Below are 22,832 nucleotides of genomic sequence, written 5' to 3'. Positions count from 1 at the left end.
ATAGTTTTATTCAAACTAAAGGGGTGGCGAAAGCCAAATAACTATGGGCTAGGCTTATAAATGCCCTTGGGCAGATAGCCTAGTATGAACCTATGAACCTATGAACGTATATTATGTGTGCTGCGTAGAGAATAAGTGGGATACTGAAGGGTGGCCATACAGCAGGTGTCATAATTGGACATGTGTAGCAGGCTAAGGTGTAGTGTCTATGCCAAATATGTGTGTGTTGTGCACATGTGCATCAGTTATGCCTATACAATGTCCAGTACTGTGTTGCCACACATGTGTGTCATGCTCTGTGTATTGCATGTGAGTGAGGCAGCTACTGAGAATAATGGGATATGCATAGTCTCACAGCAAACATGCACAGCATGCATTATGCATAGGTGTTACATGTGCACACAGTATACCTCCATATGACATGCACATGTCATTAGCAATAGTAAGTTATTACACACTCGCCAGCATGGATTGGCTGCCCTGCTGTCACTCCAGAGGGACCTGCAAAAATATGACAGTGATTGCCAGTGGCCACAACTGTGCCATTGATACTGTGAGTATGATAAAGTACAGTAGTACAACAGGTGGCTTTCACAAGTGTACAGATTATGCTCAGAATATCAATCTTGCAGAAGAATAGGCAGGTTAACAGCTACACACACAGTACATATCTCACACACTACCACTACAGAGAACAGTCAACTACAGATATGGCATGTTACCTGCACACTCCATTTCAACATGCTGGGTGGCTCCGGCCTCCATGATGACACGTTTGCGGATGTTGTTGTTGTTGGCCTGGAGCCACAACACTTAGGAGGTGCTCCTCCACACTGGTGAGGGGTGGTGGATAGGTACCCCACCACCTGTGGCAAGCTGTTGTCTGTGGATATCAGACGCACGCTGCCGGACATGTCTAATTAAATCACTGCAGTGATGGCATACCTGCTCATATGTCCAGTTATGCATGCCTATGTCATTTACCCGACGGACAAGATCTTGCCACAGTGCAGCCCTCTCATGCTGGTTCTGGCTGGTCCTGGAAAACAGCACAGAGAAATTCTGCACCAGGCTCTGGTGGATCTCCTGATCCTCTGCTGCTGTATAAGGTGGGTTACGCTGATGCACCATCACCCTGGAAGGTAAAGAAAAATATGTGAGCAAGTCATGTGGCACACTTAATATTCTAATGTACTGATATCACTTAACTGCCATATATAGCATCTGTCTGTCTATCAGGGGATACACATGTTCGATACCACATATCAGTGCTCAGCCCACAACTGTCTGACAGTGCCTGCCACACTCCATACAACAAACTAGTATACACCAGCACTCGGCACACTGTCTGGGATACAATGCACAACCTCACACTGGTGGTATGTATCAAGCTAATGGATGAAGAATGTTGTCATCCCATGCAATGAATGCAATGCACATTTACAGTTTAAACGGTAATCCACCCTAGTCTTTGATGCCATACCCCTAACTGACATATGTGCACAGTTGTTAATATAGCCAGCATACTGCTGTCACAGAGTACACATGCTGCCAGGTACACACACATGCCCTGTAACACACGTGATTGCGGCCATGGTACAGGCATCATTACACACACAGTATACATACATACAACACACAAATGTATGACGACACAGATGAGCATTAACTGTGTTCCTTATAGTACTGTGTGCCTCTACTTACAGATACCTATGCATGAGGTATGTAATCTGTGCAGACTACAGGAAACACACCAGACAGTGTTACCAGGGAATGTGAACATACACCATACTGTAGTGTTTAGGCCTACAACTTCAGGTAGTACAACAGTTCATATGTGAGCTGGATTCAACAGCAGTACCACTTACTGAGCATACATGTATTGCTTCTGCCTACGATGGGACACCGCAGGGACACCGCAGTCATACACAGGGAACTACAGCACAACATATGCCAATCTACTATGTTTGCATCCCGATAACTGACGCATCTTTCTCTGGCCTCACACCTACGACACAAACTACCATGACAGACACAAACTCACGCTAAGCTATCACACCTTTACAGACCTTGCACACAGTCAGTGTCACACTCATTCAACCTCACATAGCTGGTATTGCACCGAGTACATGTGTGTGTATTGTGTCATAGGTAGGTACTATGCTATTGGCCCTGGGCCTAGGGCAGCCTAGCCATATGCTACCCTGCCCTTTGGGACACATGTAATGTGATTTTACTTGCTCCTGTGAAACGGTTGCACAGAGGTGACTCACAGGGCATATGACCTATCTCCATAACATTCTTCAGGGGTATGTATGACATCTACTAATAAGGAGCCTTGTTTGTTAATGCTGGGTGGTTTAGTCCAGGTTATGGCATATTTGTGTATAGAAACCTGTACCTCCAGCATGTGCTGTTTAGTGCGGTGACAAGGATTAGGGCCCTAGGTCATGTAGGCTGGACGGATTGTGAGGTGTTGCCATGGTGGTTGGCCGACTGGTATGGGTGTGACATAACTCTGTATGTCCAGCAGTGGTAACCTCTGTGTAGGAAGTATGCAAGGCACTCTAGCTGTGGTTTTGTGAGTCAGTCTGCATAGGGAATGTGTTTGAGGGCATTATCAGTCTTTGTTAGGTATGTCTGTGGCCTTTCCACTTGCTGTAGTTCTCATGGGAGGTACACACTGCATAGGACATTGTGAGGTGTAGAGGGACACACTGACTTACATTTCCCTAGCTGACCCACCTTTTGCGATGACACGTACCATGTACAGGGATTACAAAACGTGTGCCACTGTGGATATCAAAGGGGAGGCTATTTTACACCTGTGTCCCATGTCCCCTTCTGACACCTCCAGTGGTAGGCAGGCAACCACCTATGTGGTAGTTAGTGGGTAACATGTTTTGGAATGGGGTATGGTACTGCAGTATCAACACTGGTGTTCAGTACATGCCTTGGTCACCAGGCACTTGTTGCAGTACAAATGCCCACATGTAATCAGGCACCTGTTGCAGTACATCTGCCTCCATGTCCCCCTCTCTCACTCTCTCTTTATATATAATAGAAGTAGTATAAGAAATTGCCCAAAGATCCTTCTTGGTAAAAACGAACAGCAGAATCTCCAAAAAACTTTGAAGGACCACCAAAATGTATAAATTGAACAGAATAAAATTTATTTTAATAAATAATGGAAACAGGATAAGCGCTTTCACGTACACCACTGGTACGCTTCATCAGATCTAATTATTTTCATTTCAGGCACTCTTATATAGTTGTATCAATTAGTCTCAATATGATAATTAGTTAAATAATCATCAAATAAATTCATTAACTTGTAAATAAAAACTTTCTAATGTCAATCATTAAAAATGTTAAAACAAAATTTCTCAGTAGCTTAGGCTTAGCAAACAGTCATTCAACTTTAAAGAAGTATTATAAAAATATGTATATATATATATATATATATATATATATATATATATATATATATATATATATATATATGTACAGATTATGTAATATATAATTAAGTTATATAAAAATAATATAAAAATAAACATTCATGTAAATGTCCAGATAAATGCATTTATTTAATTATTAACATTTCTCTGATAATTGATATGTATAACTAACTGCTAAAAACAGCAAAAAACAACAAAAATATGCATTAAAGGACATATTTATATTCAAATAAAAACCATTTATCTATTTTAATTTTCGTCCTTCTAAAACAGGTTTGATACTGATGAATTGGTTTAAACCTGGTTCACAGTGTGCACATAGTTTGAATATCCAGTCCAACTCTATCCTTCATTCTATCTCCACCTTTCTTGTTAATCCTGACTTTCTGCAACACCCTAAATCTAAAGCCATGTCCTGGTAAAGCTGCAACATGTTTTGCTAATGCATTACGCTGATCTTGTTTTTTCATATCGTATTTATGATTATAGAGTCTGTCTCTAAACTTTCTCGTCGTCATGCCAACATAAAATGCTTTGCATAATAGGCAGTCTGCTAGATATATCAGATTTGTGTCATTACAAGTTGCATGGAACCTGGGAATAAATGTAAAATTCAAAGTAGGATGAATAAAATCCTGTTCTCTTGTAATCATGTTACACATATTACATTTGTTACAAGGGAATGTTCCATTCCTCTCTATCTTATGTTTCTCTTTTGATTCATGTATATCATTGTCCATGCAGAGAAGTCTTTTTAAGTTTTTACTATTTTTGTAGGTAAAACTTGGTCTTAAACCTACTATATCTCGTATGTCATGATCTACTGTCAAAACATGCCAATTCTTAGATATAATGTTCACAATTTCTTTATTATCATTTGTAAATCTAGTTATTATACTGACTTTCTTCTTGATCTTAAACTGGGTAATACTATGATACTCAGTTGTTCCATTGATGTTTCTGTTTCTTTCAATGCTGTCTTTTTATTATACTGTACTAGTTTCTTATTATATCCTCTTTCTGTAAATAAGCTTTCCAGATGATTAGCCTCTTCTCTAAATTGACAAGGGTCTTTACAGAGCCTTGAGAGTCTAATAAATTGAGATTTCACGACATTCGGAAAGATAAACCTACGGTGCATGCTGTTGTAATGAAGTAAATCATTTTTCCAACATGGTTTTCTATAAAGTGTTGTCATGATACTATTATTCATACCTTTCTTAATAGTAATATCTAGAAAGTCAATAGTACTATAGGAATGCATAAAAGTGAATCTCAAAAAATCTGTTGTAGATTCAAGATATTGTATAAATTCCTTTAAATTATCTAAAGTGTCATTCCAAAACAATAGTATGTCATCAACAAATCTTCTATATAATAAGACACTATTAAAAAAGCTGATGTCTAATAAGTAAGTCCTTTCCCATTGGTGCACTACAAGATTGGCATACGTGTTTGCACAGGGGGTGCCCATCGCTATTCCCCATTTTTGCATGTAAAATTTGTTCTGAAATATGAAAAGATTGTTGTTAAGAACCATGTCCAATAGTGTGCCAAATAAACTGATGTCACTATTTGTAAAGTTAGTAGCCTCATTCAAAAGTTCATAAACAACTTGTATACCAAATTCGTTCGGAATAGATGTAAATAAGTTCTTGACATCAAGACTTACTAAGATACAGCTTTCAGGTATCCCTTCTACAAATGTTGAATCTAGTGTCTCAATAAGCTGATATGTGTCCCTAAGTATATAAGGAATGACTTTCACTACTTGACTCAACTTTTTCTCTAGGTATATCGATAAACTTTCCGTTACCCAACCCTCTCCAACTACTATGGGTCTCATGGGTGGGGGGAGAATGTTCTTATGTATCTTGGGTAAACCCTTTATATGGGGTATATACAGTTGTTTTATCAAAAACTATAAATACAAATCTTTGTCGATTTGTCTACATATCAGCATATCATAAAGATTCTCGTGTATATTGCTGATGATTTTATCTACCATTGAATAGTCAATTTCAGTATAAGTTAAGTCATCATTCAGCATATTAAACATAATTTCACTGCACTCACTAGTATCCATTAGTACAATCCCTCCCCCCTTATCAGCAGGTTTGACAGTTAATAATTGATTTCTACGTAATGACTGCCATTCATTGCTAGTTATATTAAAGAAAGAACATCTAGGTTTGACAGTAGTATAATACTCCTAAAAATCATGCTCACATAGTTTAGTAAAGCATTCAAGCTGCGGTGACAATGTTGGTATAAAATTGCTTTTTTTCTTAAAACACACACTATCTTTTAATATAGAATCATCCACTTTTTCTAATCTATCAGAAAACATTAATTTCAATGCAACATTTCGAACAAACAGTCTGATATCAGTTAAAAGTTCATGCAGTAAACTGCCTTGTGAAGGTATGAATGACAGACCCTTATTTAATAGAGAAAAATCAGCTTCGGAAATGTTATAACGAGAAAAAAGAATTGCTACATAACGATATCCTTGACAAATTTAAAGGGGCGATCTTCGAAAGAAGATTAGCCAATATATATTCTCAAATTGCAGCTTTCAGTGACAAACTGCAACAAATTAAACACAAAAAGCTGCAACGTGATTTTAAAGATTTTTCTATGGGCCAGGTGTTTGTTTGGCCACGCTATAATGAAAAAGAAGGTAGACAGCCTGACAAACAAAAAGAATTGCCCATTCATGAATCTTTACAACCAGCAGCTAGTATTGAAGAACATTGCCCTTTTAATAATATGCCAGCTGCACATACAATCACTTATGAGGGGTCAGCGATTGAAACACCAGGAAATGAACCCTCTAACATCAGGAACAGGAAAGATACACCACCTCCCAACCAGCTAGCGTTTTTAGCTATGGAGAAAAGAAACATCTCTATGGGAGCAAAACCTAAAGTAAATACATGCAACTTGGAACATTTTTTACCTTTTCCTGTACAAATACGCGCAGCATCCAGGAGCAGATCAGGCAGCCGGGGAAGAATGAAACGGAAATTGTCAAACGAGAACAACATGCAAAGAAGACGACAGAGAATTTAGGAACTTTGGTATTTAATTTTTCTCATTATAACATTTCCAAAGCTGATTTTTCTCTATTAAATAAGGGTCTGTCATTCATACCTTCACAAGGCAGTTTACTGCATGAACGTTTAACTGATATCAGACTGTTTGTTCGAAATGTTGCATTGAAATTAATGTTTTCTGATAGATTAGAAAAAGTGGATGATTCTATATTAAAAGATAGTGTGTGTTTTAAGAAAAAAAGCAATTTTATACCAACATTGTCACCACAGCTTGAATGCCTTACTAAACTATGTGAGCATGATTTTTATGAGTATTATACTACTGTCAAACCTAGATGTTCTTTCTTTAATATAACTAGCAATGAATGGCAGTCATTACAATCATTACGTAGAAATCAATTATTAACTGTCAAACCTGCTAAGGGGGGAGGGATTGTACTAATGGATACTAGTGAGTACAATGAAATTATGTTTAATATGCTGAATGATGACTTAACTTATACTGAAATTGACTATTCAATGGTAGATAAAATCATTAGCAATATACACAAGAATCTTTATGATATGCTGATATGTAGACAAATCGACAAAGATTTGTATTTATATTTTTTGATAAAACAACCGTATATACCCCATATAAAAGGTTTACCCAAGATACATAAGAACATTCTCCCCCCACCCATGAGACCCATAGTAGTTGGAGAGAGTTGGGTAACTGAAAGTTTATCGATATACCTAGAGAAAAAGTTGAGTCAAGTAGTGAAAGTCATTCCTTATATACTTAGGGACACATATCAGCTTATTGAGACACTAGATTCAACATTTGTAGAAGGGATACCTGAAAGCTGTATCTTAGTAAGTCTTGACGTCAAGAACTTATTTACATCTATTCCGAACGAATTTGGTATACAAGCTGTTTATGAACTTTTGAATGAGACTACTAACTTTACAAATAGTGACATCAGTTTATTTGGCACACTATTGGACATGGTTCTTAACAACAATCTTTTCATATTTCAGAACAAACTATACATGCAAAAATGGGGAGTAGCGATGGGCACCCCCTGTGCAAACAAGTATGCCAATCTTGTAGTGCACCAATGGGAAAGGACTTACTTATTAGACAGCAGCTTTTTTAATAGTGTCTTATTATATAGAAGATTTGTTGATGACATACTATTGTTTTGGAATGACACGTTAGATAATTTAAAGGAATTTATACAATATCTTGAATCTACAACAGATTTTTTTGAGATTCACTTTTATGCATTCCTATAGTGCTATTGACTTTCTAGATATTACTATTAAGAAAGGTATGAATAATAGTATCATGACAACACTTTATAGAAAACCATGTTGGAAAAATGATTTACTTCATTACAACAGCATGCACCCTAGGTTTATCTTTCCGAATGTCATGAAATCTCAATTTATTAGACTCTCAAGGCTCTGTAAAGACCCTTGTCAATTTAGAGAAGAGGCTAATCATCTGGAAAGCTTATTTACAGAAAGAGGATATAATAAGAAACTAGTACAGTATAATAAAGAGACAGCATTGAAAGAAACAGAAACATCAATGGAACAACTGAGTATCATAGTATTACCCAGTTTAAGATCAAGAAGAAAGTCAGTATAATAACTAGATTTACAAATGATAATAAAGAAATTGTGAACATTATATCTAAGAATTGGCATGTTTTGACAGTAGATCATGACATATGAGATATAGTAGGTTTAAGACCAAGTTTTACCTACAAAAATAGTAAAAACTTAAAAAGACTTCTCTGCATGGACAATGATATACATGAATCAAAAGAGAAACATACGATAGAGAGGAATGGAACATTCCCTTGTAACAAATGTAATATGTGTAACATAATTACAAGAGAACAGGATTTTATTCATCCTACTTTGAATTTTATATTTATTCCCAGGTTCCATGCAACTTGTAATGACACAAATCTGATATATCTAGCAGACTGCCTATTATGCAAAGCATTTTATGTTGGCATGACGACGAGAAAGTTTAGAGACAGACTCTATAATCATAAATACGATATGAAAAAACAAGATCAGTGTAATGCATTAGCAAAACATGTTGCAGCTTTACCAGGACATGGTTTTAGATTTAGGGTGTTGCAGAAAGTCAGGATTAACAAGAAAGGTGGAGATAGAATGAATCATTTAGAAAGGATAGAGTTGGACAGGATATTCAAACTATGTGCACACTGTGAACCAGGTTTAAACCAATTCATCAGTATCAAACCTGTTTTAGAAGGACGAAAATTAAAATAGATAAATGGTTTTTATTTGAATATAAATATGTCCTTTAATGCATATTTTTTGTTGTTTTTTGCTGTTTTTAGCAGTTAGTTATACATATCAATTATCAGAGAAATGTTAATAATTAAATAAATGCATTTATCTGGACATTTACATGAATGTTTATTTTTATATTATTTTTATATAACTTAATTATATATTACATAATCTATACACACACACATATGTATATATATATATATATATATATATATATATATATATATATATATATATATATACATACATATTTTTATAATACTTCTTTAAAGCTGAATGACTGTTTGCTAAGCCTAAGCTACTAAGAAATTTTGTTTTAACATTTTTAATGATTGACATTAGAAAGTTTTTATTTACAAGTTAATGAATTTATTTGATGATTATTTAACTAATTATCATATTGAGACTAATTGATACAACTATATAAGAGTGCCTGAAATGAAAATAATTAGATCTGATGAAGCGTACCAGTGGTGTATGTGAAAGCGCTTATCCTGTTTCCATTATTTATTAAAATAAATTTTATTCTGTACAATTTATATATTTTGGTGGTCCTTCGAAGTTTTTTGGAGATTCTCTCTTTATATATATATATATATATATATATATATATATATATATATATATAAATATATATATATCAATATATACATATCTATATATATCAATATATACATATATACATATATATATATATATATATATATATATATATATATATATATATATATATATATAGATATATTTACATATATATATATATATATATATATATAGATATATTTACATATATATATATATATATATATACACACCGCTCTATATAACTATATATATATATATATATATATATATATATATATATACATACATACATATCTATAGACATTCATATCTATCTGTATATATGTATGTATCTACATATATATCTATATATGTATGTAGCTATTATATCTATATGTATATACATACTCTATCTATTTATATATCTCTATGTATACATACCTCTCTATGTACATATAGATATGTAGATATATATATATATATATATATATATATATATATATATTTGCTGTACATATACATGCACATGTAGGCACATAGACTGCCCACCTTTCATGGTGGGAATATCACTTCTGAAACAGTTGTGAGACCTACCATTCTGTAATGATATTGCACAGATTTGTGCAGACTGCATTATGCTGTCCTCAGGCCATATAGCTGTAGCAGGCCTCACTGGCTCAGTCCCACAGACGGTTCACCTCCACGACATATACCTTCACTGCATGCAGTTTTCAATGCCACGCACTACAACCTATATTGATATGTGCACACAGCAACCTTCAACTACATATGTCCAGCCTTCAGTAACAGTTGCAGTATGTCCCTTGCCCTATGTACATCTGCGTATACATATAGATACAGAGTGCTAACACATGTGGAGGGTTCACAGTATGTAGATTATGCAGTTTACATTACCTTTGTCTCTGACAGCTGTTGTCATATGGCTTGTTTTATTGTGGTCTCTCTCTCTTTCTCTCTCTCTCTCTCGTGGACTTGCAGTACAGGCTGCTTTTGTAGGTATCTGCACATGTGCATGTGATGGCCTCTGCACCAATTGGTGGCCAGCATTTAGTAATTGCATGCAGCCTGCTGTGTGGTAATTGCAATTCTCACTGTGATTTCAGGACACTGCTATAAAATGATAGGTTAGGTAGGCATAGGCCTTTCAGTTTTGCAAGGTGGGGACCATGCTGGTTTGCTGTGGACACTGTTGTGTCAGTCAGAAGCTTGGTATATCTCTCATATCTGAGGCTGTGTTGTAGCCATTGAAATGCATGTTGTACTGAAACCTGACTGTTGCTTCTTCCAGTGCACTCTTCTCAATGTGTATGTTAACTCACACCTGCTAATGCTAACACTGTTTACATTGGAGTATGTACTTTCCTGTGGGGTTTGTGGATTAACTGGTATACAACAGTAGTTCTTGCAATGTGTTGCTATGGCTTTTCTATTTTCCCTTTACATTCACTCCTTGAATGCCTGATATTTGTCTTTACTGGAATGTGTTGCTATGGCTTTCCTAGTTTCCATTTACGTTCACTCCTTGTAATGCATGATATATTTCTTTCTGCACTAAGTTCTTATATGTTTGCTGTGGCTTGGTGGTACTTCATGCAGTCTGGTGAGCCCAAGGTCTGGGGTTTGACACTTACAAAGGTATTTTATTTTGCTGCTGAGCAGTACTGGGGCCTTGTCATACAGAGTGAATAAGGCACTTTTAAACAGTTGTAAGCGGGAAGCAGGAAGTCATTGGGGACACCAGCTAGGGATGTGCAGGCTGGGTGTAGGGAAGGTCCATAGCTGCACATTTCTTTAACTGCAATAGCTGTACATATGTTTGACATTTGCTGTGACATTTGAAAACTTCCACCCCTGAGAGAGGGGTGAGGGCAACTAAGTATATTGTACTAACAATTATGAATATCAGGCACATGCAGTGCTTGTGAACTGCTATACTGTCATTAGTATGTTAGATGGCTACACCCTTGGATATTTCTGTGTTGTACTCCTACATAAGGGCATGCTTGTGGAAGTAATTCTACAGCTATTCACAGAGTGTTTAACAGCAGACAGGCTGATATGCCTGTGTGTTTCTGACACTTCCAGTCCTCAGATACTCTCAGGTATATATCTGACCAGCCACAGGGAAAGGTACATATCAGTGGGATACACCCGTGATATATTCCATATATTCTGCAGTTGTGACTGTGGGGTATTTTGAGCATATGTATTACTACACCATTTCTGACATGCAAGTAGTGTCTACTGTAACTTATTGACAGTTACCATTACATGGGATTCTCCACCTTTCTGCCTACTGTGAGTACATTTCACAGGGAGTCAGTGGGGCACAGGTAACATTTGTTTGCAAATCAGGGACATCCCTGTAAATCAGTCACAGTTGGGAGGTCTGGCCTCTTACCTATTCAAATATGGCGGTGTTTATCCTGCTCTGATACTGTGTGGGGTTTGTAAGGTGCTACTGTAACATTATTACCTACTAGCATGGCTGTTTCTCTTATCACACTAATGTAATGCAATTCCACAAGAATTGCCAGTAAAGATACACAGAACAAGCTTTGTGTAATGGCCTTCCTATTTTCCCTTTACATTCACTCCTTGTATTTCATGATATATTTCTTTCAGCACCAAGTTCTTGTATATCTGCTGTGGCTGAGTGGTAATTCATGCAGTCTACTATTTCCAAGGTCCTGGGTTCAAGACTGACAGGGGTATTTTATTTTGCTGATGAGCAGACTACATGCCTTGTCATACAGAGTGACTAAGGTACTTTTAAGCAGTTGTAAGCGGGTTTGCGCAACGCTTAGCTAAGCGCACACAAGCACACATCCGCTGACTACTGCTTAAAAGTGCTTACTCCCGCTAACACCCGCGCTATTTTCTTTTAAAGAAAAGAAAATGGGGAAATAGGAAAGTGGTGAAAAAGGGGGGTACAAAGAGGGTAGGACAGTAGGAAAACAAGCTCGGGATGTGCAGGAAGGATGTAGGGAAGGCCGATAGCTGCCCAATTCTTTACCAGCAACAGCTGTGCATATGTTAGAAATTTAGTGTGAGATTTGACACCTTCCACCCCTGAGAGAGGGGTGAGGACAACAAAATATGTTGTACAGCCAATTGTAATTATCAGTTTACATGTCCAGCAGACATGTATGCGAAATGGGCAGCTATGTAAGGGGCGTAATTTTTTTGTGGAAACAGAGTGCCCTTTTTTTATTTTTTTTTTCAGGTGAGAGTGGAATGTGAGGTACAGGAAGTAGGTATATTTGGGGAGGTTAACAGACAAGACAAACAAAACACATACAGGGGCAGAGTATGACACTTGTAGGGGGTAAACACAATTGACGGGGACGGATGTTTGGATATCGCAAGCCCATGAGCCCACAGATGGCAACAGTGGAACAGAGATCCCCACTCATGGGCAATTACCACTGCGCCTTCACAGCCCAGGCTGGGGCTGTGCTGGGGGCTGGATAGGACGGGCAGACACACCCGTGAGTTGCGCCACTCTCGCCTCAAGCTGGCGTAGTGGATCAGTCACAGAATGCCTGATCTCACTATGCACCACAGACCGGACCCTATGGAGGGTGAGTGGAGGCTCTCCTCCGGCCACGCTTGCAGAGGGGGGATGAGCCCCATCCCCTGCAGTGCTTCCACCTGAAGGTGGCACAGGGCCACCGGAGGAGGAGGTCCCGGCCTGGGCACTGGTGCAAGGTGCACTCGCCAGCTGAGGTGGGAGAGGTGGGTCCGCTGGAACCCGCCTTCCCTGTTGTCCTATGTTTGGCAGTATTTTATGGTATTTTGGGTTAGTAACAAACAACACCATTCAAAATTAGTTGTAACAGCATGCATCAGTATTCCCATTAATCAAACACACATGAATTCTGAACATTGAGCAGCAAGCATAACACATGCATATTTAGAACAACAGTGGATATTCCAACAGCATGCAGGGTTGATTGGTGGCAACACGCCATCAGGTTTGGATATGTGAACAGGGCACATGCATCAACGTACATGCAGATATGTATAAACCAATAGGAAAAATGTCCACGGGAATTAATTGTGAATACACATACCCAGTTTGGTGTGGAATGGCATAATTTGTGAAAATAGGGTAGGGTGGAGAAATATTACATTAACAACGTAAACTACCTATACATATACTGTACATTCCTAGTAGATGCAGATATATATCCCCTACATGTATTAGTACAGTTTCCTGTATGTAACCTTAGGAATGTTGGTGATGGGGATGTTACTGCTACATTAATATACATTCCATTTTTATACATATATGTTCATATCTGGCTGTGTTCAGGTAAAGCATCCTGCTACATTTGATTTATATGGGTCTAGACAACTGTGGATGTTCAGCATTTCATACAACCATACTATCTCCATAATGCAAGGGTACAGCAACATATCCAAATTGTGGGACGGACATAGTCCAGGTTCTGTACTTTATTAAAGACATTTCACTCTTTAGTTGTGGCTGTCTCATTCATTTCATTATGTAGTGAATGCAGTATACCTTTATTCCAGACTTATTACAGCTTTCTTGGTAGCTTCAAACTCTCTTTCTCACACTCTCTCACTTATGTTATATTTACATTTCAGGATAGTATTTAATTCTAGGCTTTATTAACATTTATTACTGGGTTACAACAATCCTTTCCAGTTGACTCACTTATTTCATATGTTAGAATTTACAAGGATGTATTCGACAGATGTCTATCCTTTGTTGATTGATTACAACACTCATTTTCAGGCTGAAGCAGTTATCTGATATTACAATACAGGTGGAAACTCTATTTGAGACTTGTTTAATCTTTATTACTGGATTGCAATTTTCCAGGCTGCATCACTTACCTAATCTTACAATACTAGCAGAATCTTTCTTCTAGGCTTATTTCACCTTTATTACTGGGTTACAACACTGAACTCTTTTACAAGCTGTCCCACTTATATTCTATAACAATACCAGCAGAATAATTACTAACCTGCCTGGTGGCGCAACCTCGCCAGCCTATCAGCACAGGCTTGCCGATTCGCGGAACGAACACCTTCAGCTGTAATATAAATGAAGGAATATTGAAACATACCTATCCATACTATAGGCTAGGATAGCATTTCTTACATACTTAATTACATGGATACTTACTCAGTAGTGGGGCATTGGGCATTTGGCGGGCCTCCTGGATCCTTCGGTCCAGTTGGTCCTCCTTTCGTCGCTTCAGGTCCGCATGGTGGTGACGGACCTGTTCACCAGTCCTCGGAATGCCTGTGGCACTGGTGAGATCATGTGCCAACCGGTTCCATGCCTCTGCCTTATACGCTCCCCATTGAACCTGGCCTTGAATGAGTTGCGCTTCATGATCATGGACTAGGAGCCAAACCATATATTTTGACTCCTCAACACCCCACCTTTGTGCTCTAAAGTGATTTCCCTCTCCTGCACCTGCCATCCTGACTGCAAATGGGTACCACAATCAGTTATGGTGTGTATTCCCGCCTATGGGGCTTATATATGCCGGTTTTCCCACACTTATCTGTGATTGGCCATTTTGGATATTTCTCTGCTTACAGCAAACCTGCTTTGTCATGGTTATATTTTCATTCATTCCTATATGTATGGTAATACTGTATTTCTCAGTACAACTGTCATGGCTTAGTGGTTCAGTACTCTGACTATGGTGCACAGTATCCCGGGTTCGATCCTTGCCATTGCTTTTTTATTTTACTACTGTCTAGACAGGCTAGTAGGTGTGTCTGTGTAAAGGCGACTTTGCTACAGCTTGCCCAACATTGCCCAATGGTAAGCTGGTTGGTGCGCTGCGCAGCTCTGCGCAAATGGCTTACGCTGGGTAATGTGTTATTTAGCCATAAGCACTCATATTAAGCTGGGTAAAGCACTGCCCAGCTACGGGCACTCATACTGAGCTTGTTAAAGTGTTGCTCAGCTACAGGCACTCATATTAAGCTTGTTAAAGCGCTGCTCAGCTACGGGCACTCATATTAAGCTTGTTAAAGTGTTGATCAGCTACAGGCACTCATATTAAGCTTGTTAAAGCGCTGCTCAGCTACGGGCACTCATATTAAGCTTGTTAAAGCTCTGCTAAGCTACGGGCAGTTATGATCCTTTTTATATATACATAATATAGGTTTTGTTCAGAAATACATAGGCCATTTCATTACATTTTACTTAAATTAAATTTATATATATCGGGGAATTGTTTCATACTTATTTAAAGAAAAATGGAGGGGGATATTGTGGGGCTCGAACCGTGACTACCTATTCTTTGCGCGACGTCTCTACCTCTACGCTATTGCTACTTTGCTTAATTTGCATATGTAGATCTTATATGCTTTTCAATGTCATATCTGCTAACTGTGGTTGAGCGAAGGGCATACCCGCGCAAACGAGCGGAAATTCAGACAAACATTTTGGAAATTATAAAAAAAAAATGGAAACTGCTATTTTTACATTTTACATATTTTCAGTAGGGTTTAGTCTGTGGGGATGTGTGGTGTTGTGTTCCTTGACATTTCAGCGGAGTCGCTCGTGGGTGTTTACTTTCAGGACTCTGACTTTTCTGGGGGCGTGTCCCTTTGATGTACTCAGCAATCGGACACGCCCCCTACTTTCCTACACTGACCGTGTTAGACTTGGGTATGATTCAGCATGCCCTCATGCATATGCATGGCATGCTGATGTCATACCGTTCAACTGCAGCCTCCGAGTAAGACATATTAAGTCTTACACGGAGGTTTCGTGAATCCGGCCCATCCTCTTAAGCATAAAGGAATGAGATTTATATTCACTGTGTTTGACACATTAGCACCCCCAACTAACAACATGGGTTGACAAGATTTAATATCTAAGAAGGAACAACAGTGTATTATTACATTAAGTGCTTTGTTTTTGCAGTGGATGGATGAATATTTCTAATTTTATCACTAGGAGTTTTTCTTCATATTGACGCTAAATGTCAGTATATGCTTTAGAAGCTTTGGTTTTATGACTTATTTTTTTTCTAAATTCTTTTCTATCATTTTTCAATACACACACGCACACACACACACACACATATATATATATATATATATATATATATATATATATATATATATACACACACACACACACACACACACACATATATATATATATATATATATATATATATATATAGATATAGATATATTATAGTACCCGATTAAATGCTATTCAGATCATTAATGAGCATTTAAACTTTTTTTTTTCATTTGGTTGAATTAAACACTGAAACACTACTGAAACAGGTCCAATAGAATTAGTGCCCTAACCTGGCTAACAAATTCAAAATAAGTAAGATAAGTAACACTATTTAACCAGCTGGTCATGTGACTTTATGTTCGGCATTCAGTCCTTTGGATAAGACATTATACCACAGTCCAGTACGTCTAAGTCTGTGGTAGTGCAGCTGGATGTAAAGCTTTCAAGGCATTTCCCTAGTTAGTATGAATACCAGCTCAGGTCTCCCAAGAAAAGAGGCCATTGGCCTAGTCAGTCTAACCTGATCAACAAAGTGTAAATAAATAAAATAAACAGAATTGTCTTCTATTTGTAATATAGTATACATATACATGAAACTGGTTTACTATCTTTGTTCTATACCTACTAGATGCTGTGAAACTGCTGTTGTATGCAGTAAACATGCTGATTATTTAATTATGTCTTTTTGATTCCTTTTGGATGGTTTCTTGGTGCTGGTGTTATTTCTAGAACCTTTTGAGGTTTATGATATCAATAAAACGATAACTGATAGTCTGTACAGAGAACAACAATGACTGTATAAAGGCAGCAGTCACTGGTACATCAGTGAAAGCCATTTAGTATACGACTATCATCTTAAATGCACAGTTCTACATGGCTCTAATTGTAGAAAGTCCTCCCACCCTTTGGTCGGAGTCTCATTATCCCACATTACCAGAATATCATCCCCCTCTTCGTGATCATTCTTCAGAAGATAGTATGCACTTCCTAACCAAATATTTGCATATTAAAATGTAGTATTTTGATTTGCAAGATATACATTACAACAGAATATGACTAGCAAAGAAAATGCACTTTCTTGATTCTTTACTATAAACATCTCTGGACAGGTAATGTCCAGAAAACGCCAACATACAGTAATGTCACAAAACAACTAAAAAAAAAAAATGGTGAAGGATTACTAGAAATTTCACAATTTTAGGGATGTTCATGGCAGGTTGCTAAGGACTGCAAAAGCTCCACACTTGCTCTCCCAGGTAATGTATAGGACTCTCCAGTAATTCTGTTTGTTTGCCTTGTTCAACTTTCTAACCAAAATAAATACTCCATGCAGTTCTTCAGGGCCCTAATGTCAAAACTAATCACTCTACTACCAACTCAGACCCTCCTGCAGTGTTAATGTAGAAAATGTTTAGAAGAGGGGGGAAACAAAAATAGATGCATCTTTGCTTGAGGCAATACAAGTAGCTCTGCAAAGTTACATAAAAGAAATCTATCCAGGCAACATTTTTTTATTGAATACAAGCCAACCCATAGAATAAAAAGGATAAATGGCCTGACTACAAGCCAGGTGACTCAAGTTCATGCAGCAGCACTGGTGTCTGATGGAACTGGCAAGAGGTATAAGCGTGCTCATCCTAATGAGAAAAATGGGTGGGTAGTGGTTCATGGATGCCCTGGTAATGATCCAGTGCAAGCACAGAGCACAGGTACTTCTCAAAGCTGTCTAAATGATGGCTTCCTGGGCACCTCTGACTCTTATTTGGTACTGGGTATGTCACTCATTTGAATAGATCATATGGGCTTAACCTGATGGGGGAGGACTTGATGGTCAGCAGGCACAGATGGCAGGCATAGGAGCAAAAAGTTACAAAAAAAAATTAAATTACAATTAACACAAACCTGGGGCCTATGTAGGAAAGATGCAGAGCAGTTGTTACTGCACACATATGGCTGCTTACTTCACTGCACTCTAAGTGAGCCATTTGTAAGAGAAAGCAGCACATGTACTGGTTTTGTGGTAAAGGTCAGTTTCAGCTATGGCATTATTAGACATCAGAGCTTTTTGGAATTTAGAAAATAATCCAACAAACATGAGTCTTAAATTTTCTTAAAAAAAAAAAAAAAAAAAAAGAGTGAAAAAGTATCTGTTATACAGAGTAAATGTGTCACCACTTCACATAAGTACAAAACACACTGGAATCGCATCTACAAATGTTAATATTTGGGGAGAAGACTACTGAATACCAAGTCATACATGGAAAGTATAGCTTTAAACATTAATGAGGCAGGTACAAGAACCTGTGGGTCTATATCATATGAGCGAATCGCACAAACTGCGAATGCTCATATCAAAACGTACCAAACCTTGAACGTCCTATTGTGGGGGGCTGTGCCCCCCCCACATCCCCCGCTAAATATATATTCCAACTCCGAAATCACATTACAGTGAGGAAAGGGCAAATATCCCATTCTTCACTGTACCGCGATCTCAGAAAAAGCACTTAGAGGCCTGGTATGTTCGATATTATGAGCATTCGCAATTTGTGCGATCCACTCGTATGATATAGACCTGAACCTGTACGTATTTTGGTACATATTTTTTCTACAGTGCAGTGTTGAATAAAAGTTAGTAATCACAATGTCCTTTTCTTGCCCATCATTCAGATATCATACGGTGACACAAGTAAAGAAATATTTGATAGAACTGAAGAAACATATTTGGAGAAGTGAAGACATGTTTGTTTCCAATAAGTTATGCACTTAGATTAGAATACAGGAGTATAATTGTCAGTGGAAAATGGTCCAAATATAACCACCATGAATTCTCTAAGGAACTTTAGCAGAAAATTGAAAACTTTAGATCTAGAAACTCTATTTGCTCTGTACTACAAGAGAATAAGCCAAGAGGTCTGAAAAGATACGGATAATAAATTCCTGCATGTTGGTGGGAACAACCTTTGAAGGGATTCATCATTCTAGCAATTGACTCTATTCAATGAAGTATAATATTGTACAACACAAGCAACAATCAAATAAGCACACCAGCTGGAATACTTAAGTCTCTAGAATAAGTTTTCTCTTGATGCAGTTGTACTAAATTTCAAAACTGATGCAGCAAAACTTTTTAAATTCACTGCCATCTCTCTTCAATTACACCCAACTTGAATAGTTATATTATTTAATAAAAATTTTGCTTATTCAGTAGTTTTGAACTTCATATCTGAAATGTCAGACAATACTTACTGTGAACTCAGTTTCATATTTACAATTTTCTTTGCTATAGCAAAACCAGAATCATTCAGCTGTTCCCATTTCAACATGAAATTATGCCAGTCTGCTGCACTATCTTTAATCTTCCGAGCACTCAGTTCTGAAGAAGGTCTTTTCAAAGTAACAGACACAGCACTTCTCCCTAAGGGAGGTAAAAACAATATTTCAGCATATATTATAAACACTGTAGCAAATCTCTTTTTTTTTTCAACTATTCAAATACCTCCATACATTCCATATATACATGAAATGTTAAACTGGAGTCCCATATGCCTGAGATGAATGTACAAGATCCAACCTTGGGTTTCTTCAAAGAAGAGGACCCTGGCTTAAGTGGAACTAACCCATTCAAAGAGTGAGTAAATAAATTAAATAAATAAAATAAAAATAAAATACTGTCCAAACTTAACATCACAGTCTTAACCCTTCTTTAAGGTAAAAAACTCACGTTTACCCCAGTACTGGCCAACATTCAGAAGCTAAAATAAGTAAAAGCATTAAATAGCTATGCAAAACAAACCTAACACTCTAAAAAAGGAAAACAAAGAAAAAAAACTAGTATTCTTTAAATATTAAAAGGTCTATACTGTTTCCAGTCCTACAACTGTTCTGTCTTCACTATGTGTGCAGCTTAATGACACAGAGGCATAAAGCTCTGAATGTAAACCAAACAACAATGTATCAAATGACCTGGGTGCTGAAGGAGCCATCAATGGAAGATGAGACTGAACTCCTGATATTTGACTCCTGTTACTGTCTGTGTCCATCCTGGGGGAAGGGAAGTGACCCAGCACACTGTGATGCTGACATTTTTTGGCGATACAGCAATATAACATGGAGTAGGGTGTAAGTGCTCATCAAGGACAAACCACACAGGTACACTAGCTCCATATTTATATAGGTGGGAGTGCTTATGCATGCTGGTGAGGGAGCACAGCTATGACAAGATCAGCAGCAAAGTTCCAGTTATCAGAATCAAATCCCTTATTAATATCAAACAAAAATGAAAGTTATGTACTTACCATAACGACAGATCCATGTTGTCAGATTTTGTTCCGGTTCAACACATGGATTTTCGGAGCTGGATGGATCCAACCTCAGCATCAACTCTGCAGCTTCTTCAGATAGGACTCCTTCCCATCCATAATTCCCTGTACTCCACCTTAATACATCAGATCGAGATTGCCCTCATCTAATACAAATGATTTACAATTGAGAAAATATGATATTTGTTGCTAATGACAACAGAGGGGGAGAGAAGGAAACAGAGCAGGACTGTTCACAGACAGGGAGTGAAGTAATAACCATTCGGTCATCTCCCAAAGTCATATGTGTCAATTTAGAAACGGGGGAGGAGGGAGGGAGGAAGGGAAGTTGAACAGGACAAAAATCAGACAACATGGATCTATAGTAAGTACATGACTTTCTTATCCAATGTTGTCTATTTTCGCCTGATTCAACACATGGGACAGAGTCGCAAGCTGTCTATCTGGGTGGTATCAAGGAAGGACATTCCTGAGGACTGTGGAACCAAAAGAAAAATGTAACCTAGAATATACATCAATTTATAATAAGACACAAATGTACGGACTGTAGACCAAATTGCTGCAGTACAAATGTCATAAATGGGAAGCCTTCTAGAAAAGGCTGTTGAAGTACATATTGCTTTAGTGGAAAGAGCTTTAGGCTTAGACTGAAGATCCAAATTTTTTTTTGTTACAGACCAAGGAAATTCAATCTGCCAAACTAAAAAGAGTAACTTTACCAACAGCTTTACCCAATTTTGGTTTCAAAGGCAATAAACAACTGATCAGATCTCTTGAATGGTTTTGTTCTATGAAGGCAGAATCTGAGTTGACGGAAAACATATAACATATGTAAAAAGTATTTGCATTTGTTGAAACATCTGGGAAAACAATACTGGTAAACTTACAGAATGATTTAAGTTGGCTTCAGATGACACCTTGCTAAGAAAGGAGAGTAGTCCTCAGAGAAACTATGTCCTTGTGATACACCAGATAGAAGTGCCTGCAATTCCAAAATATGCCTGGCTGATAAAACTGCCACTGGGGGAGATAGAGAAGGAATGGACTGTTCTGCATCAGAATCTTCATAAGGGGAGTACGAGTGTTCCTCCACATCAGAATGTTCTGAGAAAATGGAGCCCTGTTCAGAAGAGGGAGAGTCTTCCTTCACTCTGGGTCTCTTGTGTGGAGGGGGTTGGGAACCCCTGATATAGGAAATTAAATCCTCAGCCATTTTAAGCATCTGCTTTTTAGGCATGGGGCCTGGGGATGGGCCCTGTGCAACAGGCCTCTTGGGATGCATGGCTGATTTGGACTTAGTGAAGGCCTTAATGGAAAAGGAAGAAGAGGGTCTAAATACACCCTGGGTGGAAGTGGACCTGTCCACATTAGGAGGCTCAACACTCACAGTGGTTTCGGTGGTTGTAGTCAGAGTTAGGGCCGAGGTACCAGCGGTCTCGGGTACAGAAGACACCACCAATGAAGTGTCATCGGTAGTCAGGGACTGCATAGGCATCTCGCTGAGAACCGGACCACGTGCAGCCGGTTTTGGCGTGGTGTCGGTGGAGACCGCGGACCTCGCGTGTCGGTCCTTGTCCTTTCGTTTTTTGGACAAAACGGTAGTCGGAGTATCCGACGACATTTTATAATCAAAGGCTTTACCAAAATAATGTTGGGCGAACTCCGCCCAACGCTTAATAGTGCGTTTATTGAAAGTAGCGCAAAAGCGACAGCCCGAGACGTCGTGGTCTGGGCCTAAACAAGGTATGCAGAGGGAATGGAAATCCTTATGCGGTATTTGCTTCCCACAAGAAATACAATTGTTAACTTTGTCTGACATCGGTCTGAGGCAAGAAAAGTTTCCCCAACGGGGTACTTAGCTTTAAGGAAGACTTTGGTTTCCAATTTTTCATAAATTCAGGAGCTGGCCGACCGGCACTTGCGAACTGCTTCTGCTTCGGGCACCGCGCGGCAAAAAAAGACTGGAGAACATGGCGTCGGCTGTTACTTATATACCCCTGTCGCACTGACGTCAGGGAAGAAGGCGACAACAACCGACGCCGGACCAAGA

At 38.1% G+C, this 22,832-nt stretch overlaps 1 protein-coding gene across 1 annotated transcript in view; it reads right to left on the bottom strand.

The window, feature by feature from the left end:
* LOC122804583 (cyclin dependent kinase 2 interacting protein) overlaps positions 1 to 22,832 on the bottom strand; it is a 304,009-nt gene that overhangs the window by 192,979 nt on the left and 88,198 nt on the right. Inside the window, exon 2 of the mRNA XM_044074535.1 lies at positions 19,710 to 19,878. Within this exon, the coding sequence (XP_043930470.1) occupies positions 19,710 to 19,878 (169 nt within the window). The remainder of the gene's footprint in view (positions 1 to 19,709; positions 19,879 to 22,832) is intronic.

The sequence above is a fragment of the Protopterus annectens genome, chromosome 6.part0, assembly GCF_019279795.1.
Source record: "Protopterus annectens isolate FY-2018-M chromosome 6.part0, PAN1.0, whole genome shotgun sequence".
Classification (NCBI taxonomy): Eukaryota; Metazoa; Chordata; order Ceratodontiformes; family Protopteridae; genus Protopterus; species Protopterus annectens.
Note: the sequence above shows the minus strand (reverse complement) of the source record. Positions and strands in the feature narration are given on the sequence as shown.